Source organism: Paralichthys olivaceus, chromosome 12 (assembly GCF_024713975.1).
Source record: "Paralichthys olivaceus isolate ysfri-2021 chromosome 12, ASM2471397v2, whole genome shotgun sequence".
Taxonomy (NCBI): domain Eukaryota; kingdom Metazoa; phylum Chordata; class Actinopteri; order Pleuronectiformes; family Paralichthyidae; genus Paralichthys; species Paralichthys olivaceus.
Window position 1 is genome coordinate 7,001,191 of NC_091104.1, and position 26,815 is coordinate 7,028,005.

Genomic DNA, 26,815 nt, shown 5'->3' on the forward strand with positions numbered 1-26,815 from the left:
ATCACAGTAAGAATAATAATAATTGAGATCTTTAACTTGAGATAATTCCAAAGACTAAAGAGAAAAACATCTGGGGTCCCTGTGTGGACAGTTGAGGGGGAACGTTACCTCTCAGCATGGTCTGCTGTTGCTTGGCAGTGCAGATGAGGCGGCTGATGCCCTCGATCACTTGACTCTTCGACTCCACCTCCTTGTCTTTGCTCTTTTTTGGCAGGAACATGACTGGGGGGGGGGGGGGGGGGCGACAGAGATTCATGCTGTGAGTAACTGAGGATTGAAATGTGATGACGTTTGAGCTTCGGGTGTCATGTTTGGAGTCGGACTGAGAAAAGGACTCGATCTCAGTCCTGTGAATATCCAATGTGCAGATGATTTCAAGGTGGATAAGAGAATAACAACAGTGTGAAAATCCTCATGCATGCATCCTCCCACCTGGACAACACAGAGCTTACCCTTCTTATTCTTCTCCTTGGTTACCACTGTCATGGACATGGTGGGCTGGGTGCTCGGCTCAGCGCCTCCCAGTGGCAGCCGGCTGACCTGCAGCGAGCGGAAATTGCACTTCAGAGTATTTTTGGAGGAGGAATCTCGCTTCTCTACATCTTTCTTCCTTTCTGTCGGAGCCACCCAGTAGTCCACCTGAAGCCCCATCAGCTCCGCATGACTGCCAGAGCTACAGAGAGCAGTAGAGTCAATACAGCAAAGCAGTAAAGTCCATACTGTGCAAGTAGTTTTCATTTTGGAATTCTACAAAATGCATTATAAAGCGTTAAAGCAGGTAAATGTGAGGATCTGGGGAGGAAATAGCAACGTGACACAGCAAACACAATGAAAAATAAGATTTTACTTCACTTTTAACACATTTCATAAAGCATTTTATAAATAATCATGATTTGTTCATAATATTTTACCTTCACATGATAAAACGATTATAACAAATGAAATAATTTATTTCTTATTTAATTTAAATAACAATCTGAATCAAGGATTCCAAATACTAACGGAATCATGAGATAGGAAATAATCAAAAAACACATCATGCTACAGAACATATGTCAGGTTGTGTACTTTCAGGACTTTACTGCCATCGTTGTAGTTTTCTTGCATCATGCTGGCTATAGGTTAATTGCTCCAGATTCTAAAAACATTAAAATGAAGTGCTGTGAAAACCTGTAACAATAGGTAACAAGCTCTTTTAACGCCTGGTTTTGCTGAAATGTCTCTTTGTGTCTTACCTGTAAGCACAGAAGCTGGAGTTGACGGACGGAGAGGAGGGCGGGGTGGGCGACGCCTCTTTGAGTGCAGGAGATATTTGTGGAGGCGTGGAGGAGAGCAGCGAGGAGCCCAGAGGTGCTGCATCATCAGAGTCTCCTGAGGAACCAAACGATACAGAGGATCATTCTGGAACTAAAACTGTAACTGTAAGACATTCGTTTTCAATTTAGACCAATATTTGCACCAACACAAACAGTTTGGATCCTCCCCTCTAACCCCAGATGCATTTTATTTGTATTCTACGATGGCTGACCTGATGCCGCAGACGTCTGCTCCACGATGCCAACTTTCACCATCTGAAGATTTACAAAGGAAGAGAAACATTTATATGAGCTGGACAAAGACTGAACCAAAGCTGGATTTAAAGGGAAAAGGACGAGACTCACCCCAATGAAAGGGATGAATTTCTGACACGAGTCCTCATCGGGGCTGTGGAGAGGCAGTGAAAAGACGCAACAACAAGAAGAACATTTTATTTGCCTTGTTTGAATGACAAATCTGATAGAGAGTAAAAGAACTTAAAACCATTCTGTGAAAATTAAAAGATGAGAATTGAAAAGAAATGGCATCTAGGGTTAATAACACTAAGATCAGTTCAACTTGTGAGTGTAGACTGCTGCTGATTTCCAGTGCATCGCATCTGGAAATACTGCGGTTTCCCATTGCATGTAAAGTATGCAAACACAATCAACAGAGCATGCTGCACTCAAACAGATCCACGCTCCCGACTGCAGGCCCCTGATTGTAGCTGGAGAAGCAGAGAGAAAACATGCAAACTGTCGGCCTCCGACAAAAAACGTCCAATCGCTGCAGAGACGGAGCAGATCTCCCAGAGTAAAGTCAGCGGGGGGCATTCAGGAGGCAGCAAGTCCGGGAGGAAGAAGGAAGAGCATCAACCTACATTTAAAACCTCACATGCACTACCTGGGATAGGTAGTGCATGCACGCTTACAAGCCTTCTACACTATGAACTATTTTCCCGGCCGTGACCAGAAAAATAGCCAGAATGGAGTTGTTTCTGTACTTCTATGTTTGACATGACGTGAAAGGTTGTTGCTCTTGCCTTGAAGAAACCTGCCATCGCCCCCCCAGGGAAGAAACAGAGAGACTACAGGAGGAGGGGAGAGAAGAGAGAAGACAGTCCAGGAATCAGTTTGTTTTCCAACACAACATCAGCCTCAGCGCAGCCACAGAGAAGAAGCCAGATGTCTGCCTGCTGTGCCAGCGATCTGCGTTCATCGCGCTCGGCAAAGATGGAGTTTGACAGAACACGTGATTTCTGCCCATTGTATTTATCTAAGATGCACATGCACGTCAATCCATGTCGGGGGAATCAAACTACAGACATTACACATGCACTTTTCAGAAAACAGGTCAGGGCCAGTGTTCGTAAAACTGCTAGAAGTTATAGTTTGGTCTTTAATCTTGATAAAATAAATTATGGATCTTGATGAGACAAACATTTATTTAGATATTTAGAGGACTGATATCTATGATTGTGTGAATTCGGTGGAGCTTTTTAGATTTTTTTGTCAAACAAGAATAACATTTATTTAGTTTGAAGTCACTTTCCAAATGTCTTGTCACCAGTTTTACTATATTTCTTTGATTATATCATTTTATTGTCTATAGCAGAGAATATACCCTCCTTTTCTCCAGTTTGGTTTCTATATATCATCTAATAAATAAGATTGATAAAGGTCAGTTTCATCAGTTATGAACACTTTGCTGTATTAAATATGTGGAATCTCTTGATACATGTGATTTATTCATCCTATTTATCAAAAACCTTTTTTCCTACATGTGAATTATTGATGATCTTTTATAAATAAGTGACAATGCTTCCCTGTATGTGACGCTCAGCTCTGCTACACGCCCAGTAATATAAGCTTCATTTAAACATAAAAGAGGAGAAGATGAACATGAAGAGATTCATTTTTTAAACAGGCCGAAGAAGAGGCAGACATTACAGTGAATCATATGTTTGATGTTCGTATTAGACTAGATTAAACCCAACATATAGCTTTAATAACTTCACTACAGAGGATAAAGTTATTCGCACTGTGACGTTGTTGTTTTAGTGACAACGTGCAGGCATCTTACATCTAACAGGACAGAGGACAGACAGACATGATGGCCAGAAGCACATGATGATGCAGAGGACAGAGCAGAGAGGACGAAACAAACATCTCCAGAGGAGGGAGGACAGACGTGATTGGTTTTTGGTCTCCTGCCACTTTATCAGCATATTTTCAGAATAATTTATCTTTTGAATAATAACAGGAGAGAAAAAATATTTAGAAACTGTCACAGATGTTGCATTGAGACTATCGCACAAGTCCTTATAGGAATAGTACATTTTGACATTTTAGAAAACTCACTTAAACTTTAAGACTCGAAACAGGGAAAGAATCCAGGACATAATCCGAACTAAAACAAGTGTATGGAGGATTATGACGCAGATAACTTCAGGTTACTTCCAGGTTTTGTACAGATTAAACAGACATATGGATATACAACATGTTAATCAGTGGGTATACCTTTGTACTCCCCCTGTTTCCAGTCTTCATGTCAAGGTAAAATAACTGGCACTGAAGTTCTCACCTCAAGTCTGAAGCGAACAAATACTTTCTCCAAAATGCTGAACTATTCCTTCAAGAAGGAAATTTCAATATTGAGCACTTGTATTTTTGACTCTATAACATGATATTGTGACTGATTCGTAATCGATAGCTCCCAACAAAGTTTAACGAGGAGTTTAACGTCACGAGTTCAGCTTTTGTTTGGATGAAGTTTGTATTTTCCTGCAAACCATATTGAGAGAAAAATGAAAACGTCTTGTCTCTATTGCATCATCTCATAAAACCTCTCAATAAAAACTTGGCCCGGTGCAGCTTTTTAATTAGTTCAAGAACCGTGTCCTCTGGTCTGAGGTCTGAACGGCAGATACACATCTTTTATAGAGAGGCTGTTAACGGCAAAAACAAAAAACCCTTTGTAAGCAGCTGGTAAAGTGGCAAGCTCCAGGAGACTGGGAGGGTTGGAGAGGAAACGGCATGAAATCATCGGGCTACATGAGAGACAAACTCAATCGACCACAATACCTTACTGCAAAATCAAAATGAAAGCTCTTTTTCCTTCAAAGAAAGAAAAGAAAACATAAAACAAAAAGGTCAAACGAGTTATTCACACACGTGGTGATACAGAGACGCTGATGTTTAGACAGACTGCACCACGTCACACCACAACACCTCCACACAAACATATTCAAACTTTGACCTGTTCTTCAAGAGGGGATATAAAACAAGTAAATGGACGACAGAACTCGCAGTATTTGTACATGTAATATTAGAGGTGAACGTATTTATCATTCCCTCATTCTATCTTGTTTCCTTCATTCATACAAAACCATGTTAAAGTGTCAAAACCACATTTTAAACTTTAATTAGTCCGTCTAGCTCTTTTCTCCTATTTCTAATCTTTGTGCTGTAAAATCTTTGTTCTTATATCTCGAATATCTATAAATATCTCGAGTACTGCCATTAATACTCTTTAGTGGAGGTGTATTGAGTTCACTGCACGGCTGTATACCTCCATGTTTTTTGTACCATTATAAAATAGCAAAACTTATTTACTTTGCTTTTGTTGCAAATTTGCACGAATAAGTAAATAATGTCCCGAACCGTTTGAAATGCATTTTGAAAAGGCAGCGAACACAGCAGGAGGAGTTCATCTCTTACACACAAGTTCAATCCCCTTGTGAAAAACGATCTCTGAAACAGATCTGCATTCGAAGCATTTGTAAGAGGAAACCTTCTAAACACAAACACATCTCAGGTCTCTGCAGAATAACGTGAGGACATGTACCTCTTCTGTTTGTAGGTGAGCATGGCCTCTGCGATGGGAAGCTGGTGAGCTCCGTTAGCTCCCACCATGTACTGAGTGACCCTCGAGACCACGTCTGGATTCTCCTGGGCTGCACGGGACACACGGATTAACACTGACAGTATATAACCTTATGTATTAAAAATGCAAGATGTATTTCCTCTAACTCTGCAGCAAACGTGACCAGTTATCATTGTTGTGAATGTTCTCTATGCACAAAACAGTGTTCTGTAGTTTAAAAGTCAATAAGACAAAAGAGCCCACCAACAACAGGAGCTTCTGGCCTGAGGAACAGGTCCCTCCAGGCAGCGTCCTGGAACAAACTGTTGTATCGATAGTCAATAGTGCCGAGATATTTTGAGACTGGATGTGCACCTAAAGGAAATTAAACAACATGCAGTCAGTCTGTATAAGGATCGGGAATATTTTCTACGTCCTATATATTCCTCATCCACTTTTAAATATTTCCAAAATGACATAACTAACAAAAAAACCACTCCAACGTTAGTGTTGGCCTGTCACTGACCTAAAGGGATGATGAGGAACCTCATGTATCCGAGCCAGTCAGGGGTCTTATGGGAAAGATGGTCCACAAAAAGCCTCAGGACTGCACTGAGGTAGTGCTGCGCTCCGGCCACGGCTATCTTTATGGGGATGGGCGTCTGGGAGTTACAGTTACAACTAAAAAATAAAAATAAGATTCACAAAAGTTACAGCCACAAATGAAATGTTCTTATCAACCATCATTCACTCAGACTCACAATCTCTGTATGCGGGAGACGATGGTGTTGAACGCAGCCTGGATGTCTGCGGTGGTGCAGGTGCACACCACGGGTAGATGGTGGTTTTGAAGCATGTCTGAAAGATACTGGGAGGAGAAGAGGCGACGAATGAGTGAAACTGAAGAGTGTTTGATTTGATCACAAACATGATGGTGAAAAAGGAAATTTATTGCTTTAACCATCTGCTATCTGTTATATTTCATAAACCTCATAATCTTTTTTTTATTATATGGGACTGAAAGGTCATTATACAATATAGATAATAAACTTATTCAAGTATAAATACAGTGAAATGGTTGTTTGATGTTGTTTGATGTTACCTGGCCCTGCCAGTCCGACGTGTTGATGAGGATGATGCTGTCAGGGAGGTGGTTATCAGACACCAGGATGTGGTTCAGTTGGTCGTAAACTGTCTTTCTTGGGATCTTAGGAGGAAAAAATACCCAAACACATAATCCTCACTTTAGTCTCCGGATGTAAAATGTTGATGTTTTACCAGTGAGCAGGAGATGAAGCATCTAAACATCATGCGTCAGTGAGGCCCAGCCACTGACCTCAGAGTGTCTGTGGTTGGGAGCGCTCCCTTCATACCTGTAGGTGGCAGCGTGTGTCCAGGGACCGCTCGTTGTCCAGGCTGTTGGCCCTCTCGTTCAGTGGCCTGCTGGGCTGACGCTCCTTCAGCGACGTGCTCCTGCCTCGTCTGCCGGCCAACTTCGGCTCCTGCCTGACAACGGACAACACACACTCACTATCCTTCTCCTTTAAAAACTCTGTTCACCATCATTTTAAAACAGCCAGCTGTTATTTTCATGCTTTACACTCATATCAGCTTTAAAAGGAAGTGATTTCAGGATTTGCTTCTCACCTGTTGGACGAAATGATAAGAGACTCTGTCTTGGTCATCTTGCCACTCGGCGGCAGTCTCTCTAGAAATGTGTCCATGTTGTCCATCTCCAGCTCCGTGGTGGGAGTCACCGCCTCCGGCTGCTCCTGAGGGAAAACCTCAAATATGAGTTGAGAGCTAACAGATGTGTTCATGTGTTTTTAATTTCAAAACAACAAACTGAACTTTTACACAACTAAAATGTTTCGACGGGACATGAGCTGTTTTTCATCACGTTGTTATATCTGCAGCTGTACAGATTACACAGTTGTGCGGAGCGGAACAAAGCAAATGTGCAGTTTCTAGTTCTCGATTGTCGTTTTCTTTAAAACATTGACCTTCATATTAGCACTGGTGTTATTGAAGTTTCTTATGAAGCAGCTCTCAGGGTTTGTACTCACAAAGGAGACGTTATCGGACACACTATCATCTGGAAACTTGCCTCCGCCGCACTTGGTTTTATCTGGGTCAATCTGGAACGAGAGATTTTGCAGGAATAATAAACATTACCTGGCTTTGATGGAATCCTGGGAGTTTTTATTTCACACAGACTAAAGCGTGAAGGATTCTGGGTTCAACAGAACAGAAGTCCTAGAGTCTCGTAAACAAGCTGCTGATCACATGACTGAGTAAACTTAACTTAAACTTAGCCTGAGCAGGACAATTAAACACCTTCCTGCTCCAGAGGCTCATCGGAGGTTACACTGGTCTGACTCCAGCTGTTTCACAGTGGTGTTGAAATGCTGAAGGGAAACGGATCATGGTATTTAGAAGTGTGCGTCGGAGGGACTCTGGTCTCACCGGGCTCGGAGGCTCCCTGTGGCTCCGGCTGCTGTGGATGCTGCCGATCTCAGTTTGAGAGCTGGAGAGGGAGAGACCCTCGAAGTACGGCCTGAGAGAGAAAACAAGCACGTCTGGTTTACTGACAGATACGAGGAGTCCTCTGTGGATCAAATGTTTTCTGGACATTCTTTGCTTTTATTGACGGGACAGATTAAGCGTGTGAAAGAGGGACAGTGGGGAGGACGCAAAGGAATCTGCTGTATGTGGCCCAAGAGACGCTAACTGTAGTACGTGAGAACAGTACCGCTAAATCTTTATCTTGAACCTTTAGCTGGTTAAAATAAACCGTCCCTCTCAAGCTGCTTTTTACTCAGTAAACTTAATTCACCAGTCGAGATGAGGCCTCGGTTGGTTAATGTCTTCTGCTGCTCTGGAGCTGCTCTCTAAAGTGGGAGGATATTACTCGGGGGACGTTACAACTCGAGCTTGGGAGAAAGCCAGCGTTAGAAACCGGAGATGTGGAGTCTGACATGAAACAAAGAATTGCATGATGGGAAGCGAAGGATCCTGCGTGTTTAGAACTTAAACTATACACAAGCATGAATGTGAGGATATATTGCAGCCTATAGTGTGTTGATATCATCATTCTTTGTATTTGAAAGTTTACAGAAGTCAATGTGAAATGACTGAAGCACTGTTAAATTCATCTGTCGGTGTTTGGATGTTTTGATGTATTCAACATGAAAACTTTGTGCCACCCACTTGAGTTTGGGTTTGGGCGTACTGAGGACGCTGTCGTCATCATCCAGCTCTGGGCCGCTGTCACTGGGGTTCTCAAACTCCACGCTGTCCAAGTCCAGGTCCAGGTCCTCCTCCACCTCAGGAGGCGGCTCTGCAGGGTCCTGCTCCGAGTCCAGCACCTTCACACACACATGCAGAGGAATCACATCTTTAGTGGAGGCACAAAGGAAGACTTGACTCCCAGTAGACGTAGCAGCATCTGGAGAAAACACCCACCTCATCTGAAACTCTGAACCGCTTCAGAAGAGCCACCACTCGCTGCTTAAAGTTCTGCTGCTAAAACACAGGAGAATAAACACACAAGCACAAGTCAGAGTGTGACCTAGTTCTGATTCCTCACGGAGAGAAAACAGCTGCAGCTCCTCCACTGCACTGATCTCACCGGCACCAGACACATTTGCAGCGTCGGCTGCGGATCGATTTTACCGTGTGTGTGTTCATGTAAATCAATAATCACACATCATCATGCTTCATCTGCTTTCTGGGGCCTTGTCACTTCCTGCTTCTGCTCACACGATAACGCCGTCTCATCCCCAAGCAAAAAAACCCACTGAAGCTGAGTCTCACTGCAGCTCATTAAAAGGTGTTTAATACACCGCGTTAGCATTCAACCACCTGCTAATGAGTCCCATAAAAGATGGACTCACTGAGGGGTAACCAGGAAAAACTGGTGCGAAGCGTCTGGACCTGATATCAGATTCTTCTGTTATAACCACAGACCTGTAGATATTCAAAAAACCTGTTTAAGTTTTCTGTAACTGGCTGTTACCTTCTCAAGATCAGTGTCTTTAAACACTTATTTCAAACTATAGGTAACAGATTGATGTGTTCTCTTTCCTCTACCTTGCATATCACAATAGAGTGTTTACATTCAAATAAATGCCCTGCTATGTTTTCTCTGGGGTTAGAACGTGAGCCAGAGCAGCCACAAGGTCACGATCTTTACGAATGATGATGATTCAAGAGAAGAAGCTCTGAAGCTGTTCTGTCGGTTTACGTTGTTGTCACTCGTGTGTGTGACGTTTCTCCTGCACCAGCTGACAGAATAACTGGATTCACTTCCTTTAAACCCAGCGTGGTTCTTACTCTGGTGATGGAGGGCGTCCTCACAATCGACCTCCTCTGCTTCTTTGGCTTCCTCACATCGTACTCATCGTCCTCCAGATCCTGAAAACACAAGTTACAATCAGTCTCGATGAAAACACCTCCTGCTACATTATTAACTCTTCTACGTCCTTAAGTTGCCCTCAGCACATGATGCAGAGCAAGTACAGCTGTTCCATTCCAACCTCAGCGTTATCGTGAACCACGGAGCAGGATGACGCCAAGGAGCGTTTTGTCTCATGACTCCCAGTCGGACTCACCTGTGCCTGCACGGCGTCGTCGCTGGCCTCCTGCTCCGAGGAGAAGCTCTCGTACTCCTCCTCCGAGTAGTTATCTGAAGCAGAAGAAGTCAGGTGATTAAATGCTGGAGTGTAGAAGATGTCTCATGAATATTTCAGCCACCCCCTTTTTAAATTTGACACGCAGCCAGGTTCTAAAAATACACAACGTGCAGGACGACTTCATTTTATTGCTTTTCTGCATGAGAACAGAGGGAAAAAAACCCCGTCCTGAACCCTGTGATCCCTCCTCTGTTCCAGCTCTTGAGAATATTAGGTGATTATGACGGCCCCGTGCTGTTTGAACCTCAGATCAGCGGGGGTAATGAGAGTGTACCGGAGCATTTGATCTTCTGTCCGTCCTGCAGGGCCGCCTCCTCGTGGTCTATCGGCTGACTGGACAGAGAAAAGATCCAGATCTCCGCCACCTTCCCCAGCATGTCTTTCTGGTTGCTGCAGAGAGGCAGGACCTGGCCTCCCTCGGTCGGGTGCTGCATCACCTGGGAGAGGAGGAAAATGGGTGATGAATGATTCACTGCTTCATCTGCGCTCACTCTCGGATTCTTCAGACAATATAGACAGAGACTGCAGCAGCGTGTACCTCGGCCATGTCGATAGATCCCACCGCCAGAGTCTTGTAGCCCAAGATGGTTCGGTTCTTGTACCTCTTCCGCCGCTGCAGCATGATCTGCAGCTTGTTTCCTTCTCGTTTTAAGAAGTGCGGGTACTGGACGTGGAGGAAAAAGAAAATATACAAATGATTCTTTATTTTAATTATTTTTTCAGTTAATCCCATGAAAAGACCAAGTGATAATAATATGTCTCCCACACATTCTTAATTAAAATAGCACAGTACGAAACATTAAACAATGAGCTGCAAGCTTTTAATTCATCGAGTGTTGATTATCAACAAACAGCTTCCTGGAGATTTGTCTCGTACCTGTAGTGAGAAGGTGAGAGCCAGATCTGTCTCCACTGAGCCACTGGGGGGCAGCACTATCTCATGGGACCTCAGAATCCTTTTGGAGCCCTGTAAATAAAATAAACACGTAAATAAAGGTTTGAGTTGAATTCGGTTTGCAGCGAAGGTGCAGGACATGCATTATTCAACAGGATTCAGCTCATTATAAAACACAAGCTACCCTTTCCACAGTATTTACAGTGTGTTATAATATACACAATGCAAACCCCCCAAAAATATTTTGCAGTATTTTTGTATTTTCCTTTTGGGAACGAAACAAACACTCCAGACACGACTGTCTCCATCATGGAGGCGTGAAGATGGAACGAGATGCGATGTTGTGTTTACTGGAATATAAAAAATATAACTCAAGTCTGTGCACGTTTATATCTAAACCATATAAGGGAAGGTACAGCGGCCATGAAGTGCAAATCACAAAACACATCAACAAATTAGAAAACGTTCACTTCTAACAGGGTTCATCATCACAGAACATTGAATATAAATAACAACAAAATGTGATTTGAAACATGAGCAGTGAATCAGTATTTTTCTCTCCTTCAATGACTGAGGAAGGTGAACTTGTCTGTCCTTACTTTACTTTACTGCAGGACAGGGGGACACACTGAATGTGTGTGTGTGTGTGTGTGTGTGTGTGCAAACAAACGTACCTGGATTTTAACGGCTATGACCACAGAGATCAGCTCTTTATCAAGTTCCCTCATCACGACCAGCTTCTTCAGAGTCAGACTGCACAGCCTGCATCATTCAAAAAAAGGCAGAACAGGTTTTTATGAAACAGTTAAATATAAACTGTTTACAAATCAGCAAAACATTTGAGGTTTGGCAGGAAACATGTCGGACCGGATGCACCAGAGCGGCTTCAGTCTGTCCGGGTGTGCTCCTGACATGTTGCATTCACAACAATGTGACGCCATGACCTTTGACCTTTGACCTTTGACCAGTGACATCTAATCAGTTCATCTTTGAGTCCAAGAAGACATTTCCTACAGGCAGATCTGAGATATGTTCAAGAGGCCGTAAAAAACATGATCTGTGAGGCTGACGTGACCTTTGACCAGTAAAATTCAATCAGTTGATTTGTGAGTGTAAGTGAACATTTGAACACATTTCCCTGAAGGTTTTCCTGAAAATGAATAATTATCAATATGCAAATTTAAAGAAAAAACCCGGATTTAGTTCGACTTTAATCTCGAGATTTAAACTTTACAAGACGAATTCATATCTCATTCTGACTGTACCTGACATTCTTGTCAACACTTTATTCTACAAAAAGTTAAATTAACTTTTCTGCCCATGCCCCATTAAGGACTCCATAGTAGAAAAAACTCTTCCTGTCCTCGTGTTCTTCCTCATGCCTGATCACATTCATCTCCGGTGCTGTTATCAATCAGCAAGTGGAGAAATAAATAAAAAAAACCTCATCTAAAAAAAACTAAAAAATTCCCACACTGGTCCGTCAAGTGGATGTGAAGCGAGGTTGTCGCGGCACACTGAACTAATTCCTGCCACTGCTGAGGCCGGATGGTGCCGGGGCAGCCGGGGGTGGCGTCGTTAGGGATTCTGGGTAGCAGAGGCGAGGAGGGGCGGGAAGGGAGGGGGGGGAAGGGAGGGGGGGAGTTTAACAAGCCTGTCACGTTTTTTTCACACACTTTGAAAAAGAAGGAACTTTCTCTTTTCATGCATTCTCCAGTTCCTTTCATTAAATCATTCAGGAGAGCTGCTCCGGACAAACTGGCTGCTCACAATCTGGAGGCCGGCCATTTATCATCCTGGGAAATGAACACGACGGAGCTGCTGGTTAGAATGACATCACTCCTGAATTATTCTGGGCATTGAATGTCGTCCGGCAGCAGTGTTCAGGTTCATTGTCACGCGGGCTGGAAAAGATGTGGGTCAAAACTGCCGTGAGTGCCACAGGAGAGTGAAGTGTGCAGAGTGGAGGTGACACCAATACGCCTAATTCCCTCTGTCGCTCAGAGTGAAGAGGGGTCGACCTTGGAGGAAGACTTACCCCTCTCAGATTCTCCTATTTTCAGAACAGGAGGTAAAACACTGACGGGGAAGGTGAAACAAAAGAAAACAGTCGAGGGCTTTCAAAAACCCACCCAGTTAGCTGAGTGACAGACGCAGCAGAGGGGAATCAATCAGCCTCGACTGTAAGGAAAACACTGAGATGACAATGGCAGGTTTCAAGAGGCCTCGACCGGCTGAATGACGACCTTTCACTTCTGCGGGCCGAGACGCGACCCAAGAAATTCCAGGCACAATGGACACAAGCCAGTGAAGGCGCACATTGTCTCCAGCGCTGCATTCGCACTCGCACAATACGCAGCATTCTCCTGCTTTGTATTCTGCTTCGTTTCCATCGGCTCCAGGCCCACAGCACCATCCATGCCAGTTATGTTATAGGTGGAGAGACGTTGGTTTGCGGAGGTGGAAATTAAATCTGCCTCCGTGCCGCTGAGATAAAAAGTAACATTTAGCTTTGGGGATTTTTTAGATTTGACATTTCATTTTCTTTTATCCCCAAACAATGGGTTTGGTTTGCTCGAGGAGCTAATCTGCTGAAAAGAGCTGCACAAAGTCCTGTTTCTGATGCAACAGCACTTCATTTGTAAGCGGATCTGCGTTTCTGACCCATTTCTCTTTAGTAAGTGACCTAAAACTCAACATGGGACATTTCCTCTTTTACAGGTTAATTGTTCTGACATCTGTGATTTATTTATTTTTTTCCAACCAAAAGCAGTAGATTTTCTCCAAAAAGCATTTTAGCTTCCAGAGACTTTACATCAGCCTCTAGTGAACCAGGCTGCAAAGACTCAGTCTCAACTATCGATCGTCTGGTTGGTGGACGACTCACAGCCGTCCACTGTGGGCTTTGTGTTTTGCAAACTTGAAAACAGAGCGACTGAACAAGAAAGTTCAGGGGGACATATAATATTTCTAGATAAATGCTCCTATAAATGCTAATTCTGCGATAAGAGACAATGACAAAGCAAAACAAATCCATCACTTGCTCCTGACTGGTTACAGCAAAACTCTGTGTTCAGAATAAAAGCTGGAGAACATGAACAAATGAAGACTGGATAATAAAGTCATATTCTGTCATGTGCAAAGTTCAGTAAGAAATCCTGAGTCGATTTGTTCAGGTGAGAGAAACAAACCGACCCACGGCTCAGTGTGACATCAAATCAGCCTCTAATTCTCAGTTCACTCTGTTACTGGATCAAATTGAGTTCGGCACAAACCGACCTCTGAAAGGTTAATAGCTCCGTTCCTGTGGATCTGAAGCTTCGATGGTAAAAGCTACAGACTTGTTCTGCAGCACTGAGATAAACACAGCGTCGTTTATTCAGATCCTGAAAATGTTAGATTCACGTTTTCCAGTTGTGACGTCGCACTGAGATCGCTTTAATAACATCTCTGATCATGACACACTTGCATTTTGCCCGCGGCCCCTAAAGTTCCTTAAAACGCTCCTGTGTAAATCCTCTTTGTGTGTGTGTGTGTGTGTGTGTGCACAGCTGCAGCTTCGGTGCCGCAGCAGAGAAACCTGTCCCCTTTCCGGTTCCGTCCCCTCTCTGCAGCCCCAGAGGGACTCGTCTCTGCTGACACACGCGGCCGGCAGCCTGTAGCGTGGCCCCTGCCAAGTCCCCGTCCAACGGCCAAGCTCTGCACAGATGCTCTGGCAAACGCCGAGGGGACGACCGGCAGACCCAGTGCGGAGCTGCGATAGCACAGTCACAGTCACTACGTCTGCCAACAACAACAAACCAGCAGGAATTTGTGTTGGTGCCAGCGAAGCGGACACGTAGGAACAGTGGAGCAACATCACCTGAAGAACTGTGTCAGATCAGATCAACACTAGAATGTGATGATGAATATAAATTCTCTGAGGCTGGGATGAAAAGAGTCAATGAGGAACCTGTGGGTCTCACTGGACGACAGTGGACGACCAAAATAACTTCTGGTCCCCGTTAATTTGTGCACAATTGTTATTGAGATATTTAACTTCTTACTGCAGCTTTAACGCTGAGGTCGTTTAACAGGTGGAGAAAAGACTGCGAGAGGAGACATGCAACAGAGGTCAAAGGTCAAATCAAACCTGTGTAGTCCAACTTTACATCACACAAACATGAGGATGACGATGAGCGGTTCTTTTGAGATGTAAAATAGATTTCAGATCACATCTCTGAATCTTAACCTCGTTTTAAATAAACAGGAACAAATGAAGAAAAGCTTCTTGTTGCTGTCACCATCATGTTTTCACTGTAGTATGAACAGCATGAAGCATCATCTATCTATCTATCGACCTGTAGTTCTCCATCTTTGTAGAATATTAAGCATAAATATTTAATATAAATTCAAATGATTTCTCTCCGGCTGTAAATCTGCTCCAGCTTCCAGACACAACGTGGTTCTTCTTGTACGAAGCTTGTGGGCAAACACTTGCTGCGCCTCATGAAGCTCCGAGATGAAACTGGAAGGCCCCTCGGACAAGTGCATCCTGGCGGCTTTAGCAGCTGGACAGTAAGAGAACAACGTTCCGAGACACTCGCATAAAGAAAATCAACCGAAACCTATAAAATCCTGCAGCGGAAACGACGCCCTTGACCCGTCCTGACAGGCGGAGCGAGAGAACGCCATCAGACGGGTCAGAGAGCGAAGGGAAGGTCAGAGAACATGGGTCAGAGAACATGGGTCAGCTTCACCTGCGGGATTAGCTCCTCGTGTTAATATTGAAAGAATGGAAACTGAAGACGGGAGCGGTGCTGCATCCGTAATGAGATTTCCAGACTTCACACAGCCACTTCCTGCTCCTCTGCCCCGACACTCACCCACACACACTTCAAATAGAGGCTCGAACACAACGTATGAAATGAGTGAGCAGTGTGTCAGGTTTCCTCTGGTTCGTCCACTCACACACAGAAGCATTCATCACATGAGAGGAAGAACAACATTCTGATTTCAGGAGTTTTGAAGAAGCTATTTCAAAACTGAATTATTATCCAAGAACAGAGTCCAGAGCCTTATCGAGAAGATTCAGAGATTTCACCAAAAATGTTGTAATATTGTGAAAATAGCATATAAATATTTTATATTTATTCTCGTAATATGGAAACTTTATTCTCATGATATTAAAACTTTATTCTCATAATATTAAAACTTTATTTAAATATAGATTTAATACATAGATATTACAACTTCATTTTGCAAATCTTAGATGGGAATAGTAATACTCCATCGCATTATGCAAATAAAGAAATAAATAAAAAAGTTAAGAGACAGACAAACAATCCTGCTTCTGAATTATGACAAACTAATGACTCTGGTTTCCTCCGACAGCAGCAGAACTGTATGTGGCTTATGTACAGATTGAGTTGGAGGCTTAGACTATAGGGCAAAGGATGAACTAGAGGATTTACCATTTGATCTGCCTGCATTATTTTTGATTATATGACACAGCCGCGCTGAGAGAAGGGAAAGCTCACAGGTGTTATTTAAAATTACAGACTCTACTGTTCTGTAAAAGGATTGGAGGAGAGTCGCTGCTGCTCCGCGTTCAGACAAAAAGTAAAAGATTCAATCTCGTCACAAGAGACAGGACGTATCGAGCCTGAAGAGACGTTCAATCTCTGAAGAGAAAATCCAATTTGTGAACGTGCTGAATTGAAACTGGACGCAGGCCAACGTCCCGACGTTCGACAGCACCTCAGGGCTGAGCGACAAAAAGAAAAGGATTTCAGAGAACCATCCCGACTCTCCTGACCTCCACATCTCACTTCTTGCATAAGTCTCAGTCTGGCTGAGCTGGCACCGCAAAACCGCATCGAATTCTACTGAACCAAACTTTTCACATTTATTCCTCCGTCCTGGACCAGAAATCTGATCCGGGTTCGTTCGCTTGTGTGTGAAATATTGAAAAATTGTCTTAATATCTGCGGTGTCCAGTGTTTGTCTGGTATCAGTGGTTCAGGTTCGGTTCAGGTGAGTCTCATGATGCCTGGTAACGTTACAGTTTTGTCTTTTCCCTTTTTTTTTTTTGTGTTGGGCCCCAAAGTGTTCAACGCATCACTACAGTCAAGGCTAGCCGTTTCCCCCCATTTCCAGTCTTTATGCTAAGCTAACTCCCCCCTCGACCCCAGCTCCATACTCAAACCTCCGCTCCCACGACCACAACGAGCCACGAACGGTTTCTCTCCAGACTTTAGCTCTGGAGTGAATCTGTTGAGGGATTCACACCAGCAACCCTGAGGTCAGTTTGAAGTTATGATGATTAACCGCAGCAGGCCGGCTGAGTCGAGCTCAAACCAGGAGACGCAGCAGGATCTGATTACCTCCAATATTTGAAACACAAGAACCGGCAGTAAATCGACAGATGCTGCACATGAAGCACTTACACACACACATTCATTATCACAGCACTGACGGAAAAAAGCTGACCACTGACACCGTGATGATTCTGTTACAGTTCTGTTTTCATGTTGGTTCGATGCTGCTCCGCTGAATGAATTTCCAGCGTTGCCATGGAAACGCTTCCTCCTCTGATGTAGGTTAACAGGCAACCATCGGTTATGAATAAAGTAGAGCAGTGAGAGGGTGTGTGTGTCTGTGTGTGTGTGTGTGTGTGTGTGTGTGTGTGTGTGTGTGTGTGTCTCCTCCCTTCATGGGCTGGAATGCATTAGGAGACAATCTGATGCACATCATACTGATGCACTTCTTCTGTCCTGACGTTTCCATGACTGCAGCAGCAGCGGCTCGGATTAATGTCTCTCTCCTCCACGTTCATTCGTCTCATTTATTCAGTTTCTCGTCGTCTTGTTGTCGCAGCTGAGCAACGATCTCACGTAAAACTGCGTCCACGTCTCAAACTCACTCAGAAGTGAATCTGTTTGGAAACAGAAAGTTGAGCAGATCTGAGATTTCAGACAAACTGTGGGACTCGGTGACGCATGGAAACCACGGTGTGATGTATGAATACTTCTCTCAGAGGCTGCCCCCCCACAAACCATATCAATGTAGGTTAGTTTATGAGACTGTGCGTATTTTCCCACACGAGTAAATTCAACATATTTAACGTCTCTCACTTCTTTTCTGTTTGTCTCCGCCTCTCACTGAGTCACATCTGAGGCTTTTTAGTCATTTCTTTTTATTACCACCAGGAGGTTATCATTCATGGATCTGGTTGCAAATATTCTAACTAAGAAGACTGAGTGCTGTGCTTCTCTCTCCTCTCGTCTGTCGGCCATTTCCAATGCATATGATATGCATGATGGTGTAGATAGCTTGGTAGGTGACCACACTACTTTTCATGATGCACTGTGAGACACAATACATCCACTATATAGAGGAAAACTAATTCTATACAGGGTGTAAACATTCAGACAGCACTGCAAACTGCCGTGGTGAGAAGTGAGTGATTTCAGACACAGTCCAGATGATAAATAACATTTTCTTTCCATGACGCTTGAATCCTTGGTGGATAACTTCTGCACTGTCATGGGGAAGATTGAGCAGAAATCTACAGGTGTTGTTTGACCCAGTTTGAACCAGTTAGAATAAACAACCTCCAGTCCACGCAGATGTAACGCAGCTCTAACAAAAACTGTAAACTGCTGGTTACATTGTGAATTTCCTGGTGATGTTTCATTTAAAGCCCAGAACCCTGTGACCAGGTGATCGTTGACAGTCCAGAGCTAATGTTTCCACAGAAAACTCTTCAGGTGGTTATTAACCATGAGCCGTAAACGTTCTCTGCTGGTTTGACCCCCTGCAGTCAGACACACTGTGTGTTCCTGAAACTGTCGTACGTCACATTCTCAGTGTGTCGACAAACACGACCACATGACCACATTCATTTTCTCAAGCTCTACACAAACAAGGACACGTTATTTACCCTACAGATATGAGACAAATCCCACTCAGAGACCGTCTCCTGAGTCGTGGAGATAGGAGACGCAGCGCACGAGCTTCACTCGGTTATTGTCCCAAAACAAAGCAGGAGGAGAGAAACCAGCAGCTTGAACCGTTTACATTCGGAGCAGATTTTGCACTGAAAAGGCCAAAAAAGGAGGAAAATTGCAGCTTCTTGCTCTCTCTCCTGCCAAAGTTCTGTTTTTCCCTCATTCCTTCATTTCTCCAGTGCACAAATGTTTTTATTTGCTATTCTTCTGTGTTTTTAATCACCAGTCCCAGTCCGATCTGGCATATTTCTCATATTTCTCAACAGCAGCAATGCATCTCCTTGATTTTAGTATCATGCAGATACAGTAACTGATTTATTTAAAGCATATATTAGGCTTTAATACGTTTTTTTGTCTGGAGCAGCTCCATTTACATTCATAACTTTACCAAAAATCATGTTTCTGTTATTTGTTTCAACAATATATATCATTGCTCTCACGTCACGACCATTAACAAAGAGAAACACTGTTCAGAGCATTCAAATGATCAATATACATTTTTCAAAGTCAGCTCGGAGCCAGTGTAACTCGTGACCGGGTCTGTTTCCAACTGTCCTGTTGCCATGGTTACCAGAATTCTACAATTCCATGCAAACTTAAAGACGAAAGTTGGTTAAAGAGTTTTTAAATGAGTGGATGTGTGATATTAGAACGTGGGGAAACAGAATACTACAATCAGAATTATTTTATTTTGGCCTAAAAAATGAAAAGCAGTTGTGTTTCTGTTTTGATGTGTTTCTGTGTTTGCATGCTTTGGTGATTCAGTGTGTTTGAAGTCAAATGCATTGATGAAAAACTAAGTGTGAGTGTGTTTATTATTAACTCCAGCATTTTAATCGACATCATCGTTCTGAACCGACCGCAACACGCAACCTCGTACTTTCTCCCACAGCCTGAACGTTGTGTGTCAGAGAGCTGACCTACATTCTCACATCTGTAGGGGTTCAGAAAACCCACACCCCCGCGTCTCAGTCCGTCTTTCACTCCGTCAGTCTGATTCAAACCATTTCTGACTCACTGAGAAAACACACATGAAAACAAGTCTTCAATAGAAACTCTGAGCCAGCTCCTCAGCTGCGGAGAGCGGAGTTTATTTTAAGAAACGCCATTATTCCAGAGACTACAAGGAAACTTGGAGCTGCTCTGTAGGAAGAGTGTTTTTCTCTGTCAGATCTTTCACCTGTCAGCGAATTAAAAATGGCACATGGAAGGTTTGGTTCTGACACAGGGACCCACGGAGTCTGACGTTTCTGTGGAGAAATCTATGTTTCAGATGATGATTTAAAATACTGTAAACAAGCACTTCAGAGCTGATGACAAGAACGACTTCTCTCATAATTCACGACTGTGGGAATCATGATAGTCGCGGAGGCGAGAAAACGTCTGCTCTTATATTAGATGTAGTAGAATGGGTGCAAGGCTTTTTGATATCTGTAAATTACTTGATTAGAAATAAAAATCTGAATTTTGGCCACATTTCATCGTTTGCATCAACCAATGTCAATTAAACTAAAAACTCAGTTTGCCATCACAGGTTTCACATAAGCTGAATATATTATAAACACATTTGAAAGTTTACGAAGGTCAGTTCCATGTGTGTCTCAATTTAAAGGGAATTAAAACATAAAAATAAATGGTAAAAGGAAACCTGCTGCAGGACACTCCTCAAAATAAAAAACCTTCAGTCCAATAAATCTGTGACAGTCGTGTTCATGTAAAACCTGTGGCAGCTTAAATGTCCACCAGCTGTCACGTGTTTCCTCAAAGTGAAGCCGCCTGCTCTCTGACGTGGTCTGAATGAGTCATCCTGCAATATACATACATGCATGTAACTGCCATTAACTTTCACAAAGAAAATCAATGCTCCATTATTTTCTGTTGCATTCTCCGCACACCTGGCAGAACGTGATGGGCTCCATACGCCTCGAATATTTTCTTTTTCCTTTGTGCTTCGTCCAAATGTTTGAAATGAGATCGTAATTGCTGCTCATTTATCTTTCCAGTGAGGGGAAGAGCGTCTCCAGCAGAGTCGACTCCATACCTCCACCCCTTCGCGCACCCCCCCCCCCACACACACTGACATGTGTAGAAGCAGTTCAATATTTTCTCCATCATCAGATACAGTCCAGTGAGGATTTCTAAAAGCTCTGCCGCTCAGTGCAACGGACCGACTCGCTTATGAGTGATTTGGTGTCACTCCAGCCATTTTAAGAACCAGAGTTTTCCTTTCTCATAAGAAGAGGGCAGCAGGAGACGAGGCAGGACATGACGTATAAAATCCGCCGTAAGGATCATTTGTTCATCGCACATCTACTCTGACGTCGACCCAAACCCTTTGCAAATCTCGTCATCTTTCCATATTGACATCTTCTTCATGCGTGACGGCTCCTATTTCTCCTCCTGAGATTCTGCCTATTCGTTCTGTTTTGTGTCCATCGCTCACTCTGACATTTTCCCAGGGGGGTGAGAGGAGATGTCCTGGACAACGTCAGGAGCATTTTGCATTCTCAAATAAAGCCCCTCTGGAAAATGTTCAGTTCAAGTCTGGAACCATGACTGACAGTTGCCAGTAATGTGAGGCCCTCCCTCCCTCCCTCCCTCCCTCCCTCAAGCCTCACGCTCCCACCTTGGATATTCGTGACAGCGTCGGCCCTCGTCTCCCGTGTCTGATGGAGAAACGCGGCCTCCTCCATCACACCCTTTCCACTTTGGGGTTCCTATGGGAACTGCGGCTAACTGGACATTACAGTGCAGCGTGCATGTTGATACTGGAGGATCTTTTTACACACTTTGACATCAAAGATGGACGACGGGAGGAAGCAACGTTCACATGGGACACAGTGACCTGCCATCCTGAAACCTGAGATCCAAACATTACAGATGAATACTGTGTTCCAGCTATCTGAACACACACACACACACACACACACACACACACACGCTGAGCTTTCACTGCTTCATTCTGGCGACATCCCACTCCACAAATACTTCACACTCTCAGCCAGGAATGACCGACATGCCGACACCTTCTGTAACACCACCGCTACCGACTTCTCGGCCACATGCCTCGCCCGCTGCAGACAGAGGCCGCGGTTGGTAAACAACACGCATGGCTGCATTCTTTCTTTCAAGACGTTTCTGCTTTGGTGAGAATAACAGAGCGGAGGGTGAGTGAGAGGAGAGCGGTGGAGATCTGACGCAGGATCAGACACTGAGCACAAAGAGGAATTACAAACCATAAAGTATTTACTGACAGTTTGAACTCATCTAAACACTGGTGGTGAAATGAATCCACTTGCTACGCTGAAGAAGTATGAGAAGAAGTATTCATTCGTATTATATAAAAATGCTGATTATTTCAAAATTCAACATGACCAGATTTAATTATTTATATTTACGGGGCATCTCCACTTCACTATCCAGAAATGAAGCCATGACTTTATAGTTTGGCCCATGTCCCATTTGCTAGGAGGAGCTGGGGTTTATGGCCTGTACTGCAGTCACCCACCAGGGGGCGATGGAGGCGCCATTTCGTCCATCCTTACATACAGTCAATGAGAAAAACTTAACTCGGAGACGACACTGATTTTCTTCCTTTAGACCTAAATATATTAAAGTTACATTTTTGAATCCACCATCATCATCGTCAGCAGAATTTCATCGGGACGTGATGCTGCAGCATCCAGCTGTGACATTCCTTAGACTATCAGAGGGGAGTGATACTTCCTCTCATTGACCTCAAGCAAACTTAACTACATTTAAAATGTCCCTTCTACATGAATGAATTACACAGAAATACAAGCAATTTGTTCATTTCTTTACCGTGAACCAACATTATTTTCTCTCAGGTTGGATCATATCCATACACTCAAATCTGTCTGTCGTTATTCAAGGGGTTTATTCTCCAGAGGCCAGGCGCTGAATTTGTAAAAGCTATACATTGATTGAAGATGGGAAAGGTCGGGACTGATGATGAGGCTGCACTCTTTTCTCGTCTTTTCCTCTCCCCCTGTGGACTGGCATTATGTGCGGCGAGGCACAGGGAGAGATGCCAGGAAGCTTCGGGATGGAGGGCAGGGAGGTGGAGGAGGGAGAGGGGCGGTGGTGGTGGTGGTGGAACGCAGCCCAGAGACCCCTGAGCTCAAACTAACATCCGTCAGGCTGCAAGTACGGTTTGTCAGACGGGAGATAAATGAAGAAAGCAGAAAAGAGAAAATAATAAAGAATGAAAACAGAAAGTTTTGAGAGGGAGAGTAAAAGGAGAAAAGAGAAAATACATAATGACAGAACAGACAGAAAGAGAAAGTGGGCAGCACTTCCAGAGTCTCACACCGGAGCTGCATCTTATTTTAGACGGTGCAAAAACAGAGATGACAGCCAGACCAGCTTCTGGATTCAAGCTCCGACTTCTGCCAGACTGCAGCTCACAGTTACTGCTGCTGGAGAAAGATACTCACCAAAATATTACTCAAGAATATATCACAGAAACTGAGAAGTTTGGAAACAATGACGTAGAAATTTACAACAGCTTTCTACCGAGGCTGCCAGAGCACGACATGGACAACCCATTACAAGAGTTACTGACCCTGATGTCTTTGCTCACAGCTGTGCACCTGAATTCTACCTTTAACAATGCTTATGCGTACAAAAATAATCTGCAACGATTCCCGTGACGCTTCCTGGTCAAGCGATATGTGTTTTAAAACGTGTTGGTGCGGACAGAGATTTAACCATTATTTTTTAATTGGAAAAGACTGTTTTCAAGGTAAAACATAGTCGTTTGGATGCAGCCTTAATTATAATTTAGAAGCTTGTCATAGTTTTTTTTATGTAATATCTTCATTTGAGAAGTAAAATCAAGTCATATATTGTATAATTTATAATGTAACACTGGCTTGTGACAGAGAAACGCTCATTCGCCCTCAACAAGAGCAATAAAGTGCAAAAACAGTTATTTAAAGAGAATCAGCAATTCTCATTCTACAGAGGGTGAAAGAGACAGACGTCCATCATTATTACACATGAAGCTGCCGTCACAGAGATAATGAATCCTGTCAACACCGATCAGGACAGAATGAGAAGAACCCCCTGCAGGGACGGCTCTGAACCATTACACAGCTCCTATTGTAAAAAAAAAGCACAACTCATATCAGTCCTCGCCATCGGAAAAGCAAACCAAGCCGCCAAGACAGAGAGTCCCTGTCTCACCTTTGTGTTGACAGCAATGAGCTGAGTCAGCACAAGTTAAGTTTAGACGATTCTTGATCTCTGTAGGGAAATCTGTCCCTCTGACCCATTTACACTGTTTAACAACAGTTAAACACACATCGAGGAATCCCTTCTGTGTTCTCACATCAACTTCTCCTGGGTTTCTACGGACATTACGTCAGTAGGTCAGGTGGATAAAGTCTGTAGAAACTGCGGAGCGTCTCTCCAGGACACGGACCTCCTTCAACGATACCGAGGAACTGTGGAGTCCAGAGCACGTCTGACAGCAGCTTTAGTGATGTAATATATTCCCGAGCCCCGCAGAAAGTGAGGACCGGCCAAAATGTCCTCACAAAGATATCTGTACCCACGAAGCAATAAAGCACAATGCTATGAATAATGGATGGGTTAAACTCAGGAACTGAGGAAACGTTATAATGAAGCTCATGAATTTGCATAGAGTGGAGTGTCTGTGGTCCCAGTGGGAGTCGACTCATATCCACTGCAATGTTAACAGTCTGAGGCTCACTGACAACAGAGCGACAGACACACACGCAAGTTGTTTAAAGGTGAGAAAGGTTCAATTCAAGCTTTGCTGTGGTAGGCACACACACACACACACACACACACACACACACACACACACGCTATAATCAATCTTTCCCCTTTTTCAGATGTGTGCCGGGGGTTCTCCAGCGCTCAGCTGCTCATGCAATATTCAGCTGTGGGATTTGCCGGCTGGCTGAGGAGACGACGTAGTGCAGTGACAGAGCTGAGACTGGATGTGTGTGTTTGTGTGGGTGTGGTAGGGGTGTTTGTGTGCGTGTGTATGTGTGAGTGTGTGAGTACCACGTTCATTCACAGACTTGTTCTCTTCCTGTCAAAGCTGTCGTCTCTCGTCAGACAGGTTGAACTCAGATCTATTTTCAGCTCGGCATGTCCTGGGCTTCTTGACCAGTACACACACAGACAAACACAGACAGACACACACACACACACACACACTAGCACAAATGCACACTCAAACGTGTACACACAATCAAACACAATAAACACATGAAGCTAATTTTGGGAATATTATATTTGTTTAGAAGCTGCTTTCAGACGTGCACTGGACTCAGCAGTTCCTCCACATTTTCCAGGAGGAGGTGCGTGTGAACATGTGTCCGAGGGAGATGCTCCGCAGTTTCTATGGATGTCATCCACCTGACCTCCTGGTATAACATCCAGAGAAATCCCCCGGATAGTTACAGGATGTCACCAGGAAACCAGAAAGGAGGCTGGCACAGTTCGTCTCTCAACCTGGATCATGTTATAATCATGCAGCTTTTATAAATGTCTCTCTCAAGCCGGCAGCAAGCACTCGGCACACATTCTCTAGTTTCTATTAATATACTTAAATATAAATATAGAATCTATTAGTTAGGAATTATGACAGTGGAGTGATTAAACACACACTTAGACTTAGACATTTTGAGGGACTTCCTTTATCTCACGTTAAAGCAGTTAATCCTTTATTTGGCCTTAAAACTTAAAGAGGTCAGCAGCATTGTGGACTCACACTTACGGTACAAAACAAAAACACGTTCATTCTCCTCTCTGAAGTTGCTGAACTGCCTCTCATGAATAATAAACAGACGACTGGAGGCAAAGTCTAAACTCCGTCCTGATCGCTGCCCTCTGCCTCCTGTAAATAACACTCATGTTTGCTCAGTGAATCTGTGTCAGTAGATCATTAAGCTTCGAAGGCCAGCAGAGCGGCAGGAGACGGATACAGCTCGGCTTTGGCCTCTTCACACCGCACCTAACGTCTCCACGACCACAATCTTCTAATCATGAAAGGAGATGAGGGGATTGAAGATGCAGGCTGAGGCTTTCCTCCGACGCTGCCAAAACACAGGAATGCCATTAAAATGTTAGGTGGAGGGAAAACAGAGACAGGAGGAGAGAGAGTGCTTAACTTTAAAAAAAAAAAAATGAAGGCTGGGATTCTACCTTTGCAATTTCTCCTCGGGAAGAACGATATCAAAGTCAATGTGTCTTAAAATGTGAGGACATGAAAAGAAAAAAGAGAAATTTAGATGAGCTCAATGGCTTGAGTTGATATGAAGTGTAATAAACTGTGTAACACCTACGTTCCACTCATTGGATCATCAAATACCGACGAGACGTCTCAACAGAGAAAAGTCAAAAATCTAAATGTATGAAAGACACTTTTATGACATTCATCCACAATGAACTGAAGGAAAAGATGAAAACATCAGCTGCAGTTTCTCTCACGTACGCCTGTGTTCAGTGTAAACAACCTGCCATTGTGTGTGTGTGTGTGTGTCTGGGTGTTTGTGTGTGTGTGTGTGTTTGTGTGTGTGTGTGTGAGGGAGAGGGAGAGAAATTATTTAAATTTTTAATTTGCACAGCAGGATAATAATGAGCACAAAAAGAAATTGTGTGGGCTTCAAAAGGATCAGCCAGGGGGAACATGAAACATGAAAGACGTCACCAAATGAAACCGAATAAGAAAAAAGAGAAACAACAACAAAAATCTCAACAAAACTGGATCAGAGGAAAAGGAAATGTCAGCTTGTGTAACGATGTTTAATGATAAAAATTCCAAAACAAATGAGTTCTTAAGGGCACAGAGACCTTTGACTTGAATTCTAACCTTGAGTCCAGTCCAGTTTAAATCTGTCTAAACTGGTTTCAGAGGAAAGAAGAGTTCGCAGGTTTATTTAAGGTCTATATTTTGCCAGCTGACACCTTGCAGTGATGCGTCTTCACAGCGAGAAATAAAGTAAATCTAGAATTAACGCCTTGCAGTTGTATGCCTCCGTCAACCTTTGCAGTTTCAACCCCTCTAGGTGTTCGTG

At 43.6% G+C, this 26,815-nt stretch overlaps 1 protein-coding gene across 5 annotated transcripts in view; it reads right to left on the bottom strand.

Moving 5' to 3' along the window:
• pacs2 (phosphofurin acidic cluster sorting protein 2) overlaps nucleotides 1–26,815 on the bottom strand; it is a 44,196-nt gene that overhangs the window by 3,863 nt on the left and 13,518 nt on the right. Inside the window, exons 2-25 of one of the 5 annotated variants that reach the window (XM_069535448.1) lie at nucleotides 11,424–11,511; nucleotides 10,732–10,821; nucleotides 10,393–10,518; nucleotides 10,129–10,291; nucleotides 9,774–9,847; nucleotides 9,496–9,576; nucleotides 8,626–8,682; nucleotides 8,371–8,528; nucleotides 7,627–7,717; nucleotides 7,227–7,298; nucleotides 6,808–6,932; nucleotides 6,534–6,666; nucleotides 6,263–6,367; nucleotides 5,922–6,028; nucleotides 5,687–5,841; nucleotides 5,425–5,535; nucleotides 5,143–5,251; nucleotides 4,380–4,412; nucleotides 2,339–2,383; nucleotides 1,662–1,704; nucleotides 1,529–1,571; nucleotides 1,236–1,371; nucleotides 453–673; nucleotides 109–222 (exon numbers count right to left, since the gene is read on the bottom strand). In XM_069535448.1, the coding sequence (XP_069391549.1) occupies nucleotides 109–222; nucleotides 453–673; nucleotides 1,236–1,371; nucleotides 1,529–1,571; nucleotides 1,662–1,704; nucleotides 2,339–2,383; nucleotides 4,380–4,412; nucleotides 5,143–5,251; nucleotides 5,425–5,535; nucleotides 5,687–5,841; nucleotides 5,922–6,028; nucleotides 6,263–6,367; nucleotides 6,534–6,666; nucleotides 6,808–6,932; nucleotides 7,227–7,298; nucleotides 7,627–7,717; nucleotides 8,371–8,528; nucleotides 8,626–8,682; nucleotides 9,496–9,576; nucleotides 9,774–9,847; nucleotides 10,129–10,291; nucleotides 10,393–10,518; nucleotides 10,732–10,821; nucleotides 11,424–11,511 (2,480 nt within the window). Of the gene's footprint in view, nucleotides 1–108; nucleotides 223–452; nucleotides 674–1,235; nucleotides 1,372–1,528; nucleotides 1,572–1,661; nucleotides 1,705–2,338; nucleotides 2,384–4,379; nucleotides 4,413–5,142; nucleotides 5,252–5,424; nucleotides 5,536–5,686; nucleotides 5,842–5,921; nucleotides 6,029–6,262; nucleotides 6,368–6,533; nucleotides 6,667–6,807; nucleotides 6,933–7,226; nucleotides 7,299–7,626; nucleotides 7,718–8,370; nucleotides 8,529–8,625; nucleotides 8,686–9,495; nucleotides 9,577–9,773; nucleotides 9,848–10,128; nucleotides 10,292–10,392; nucleotides 10,519–10,731; nucleotides 10,822–11,423; nucleotides 11,512–26,815 lie in introns of all 5 variants that reach the window. The other 4 variants (XM_069535449.1, XM_069535447.1, XM_069535450.1 and 1 more) reach the window with 4 other exon arrangements.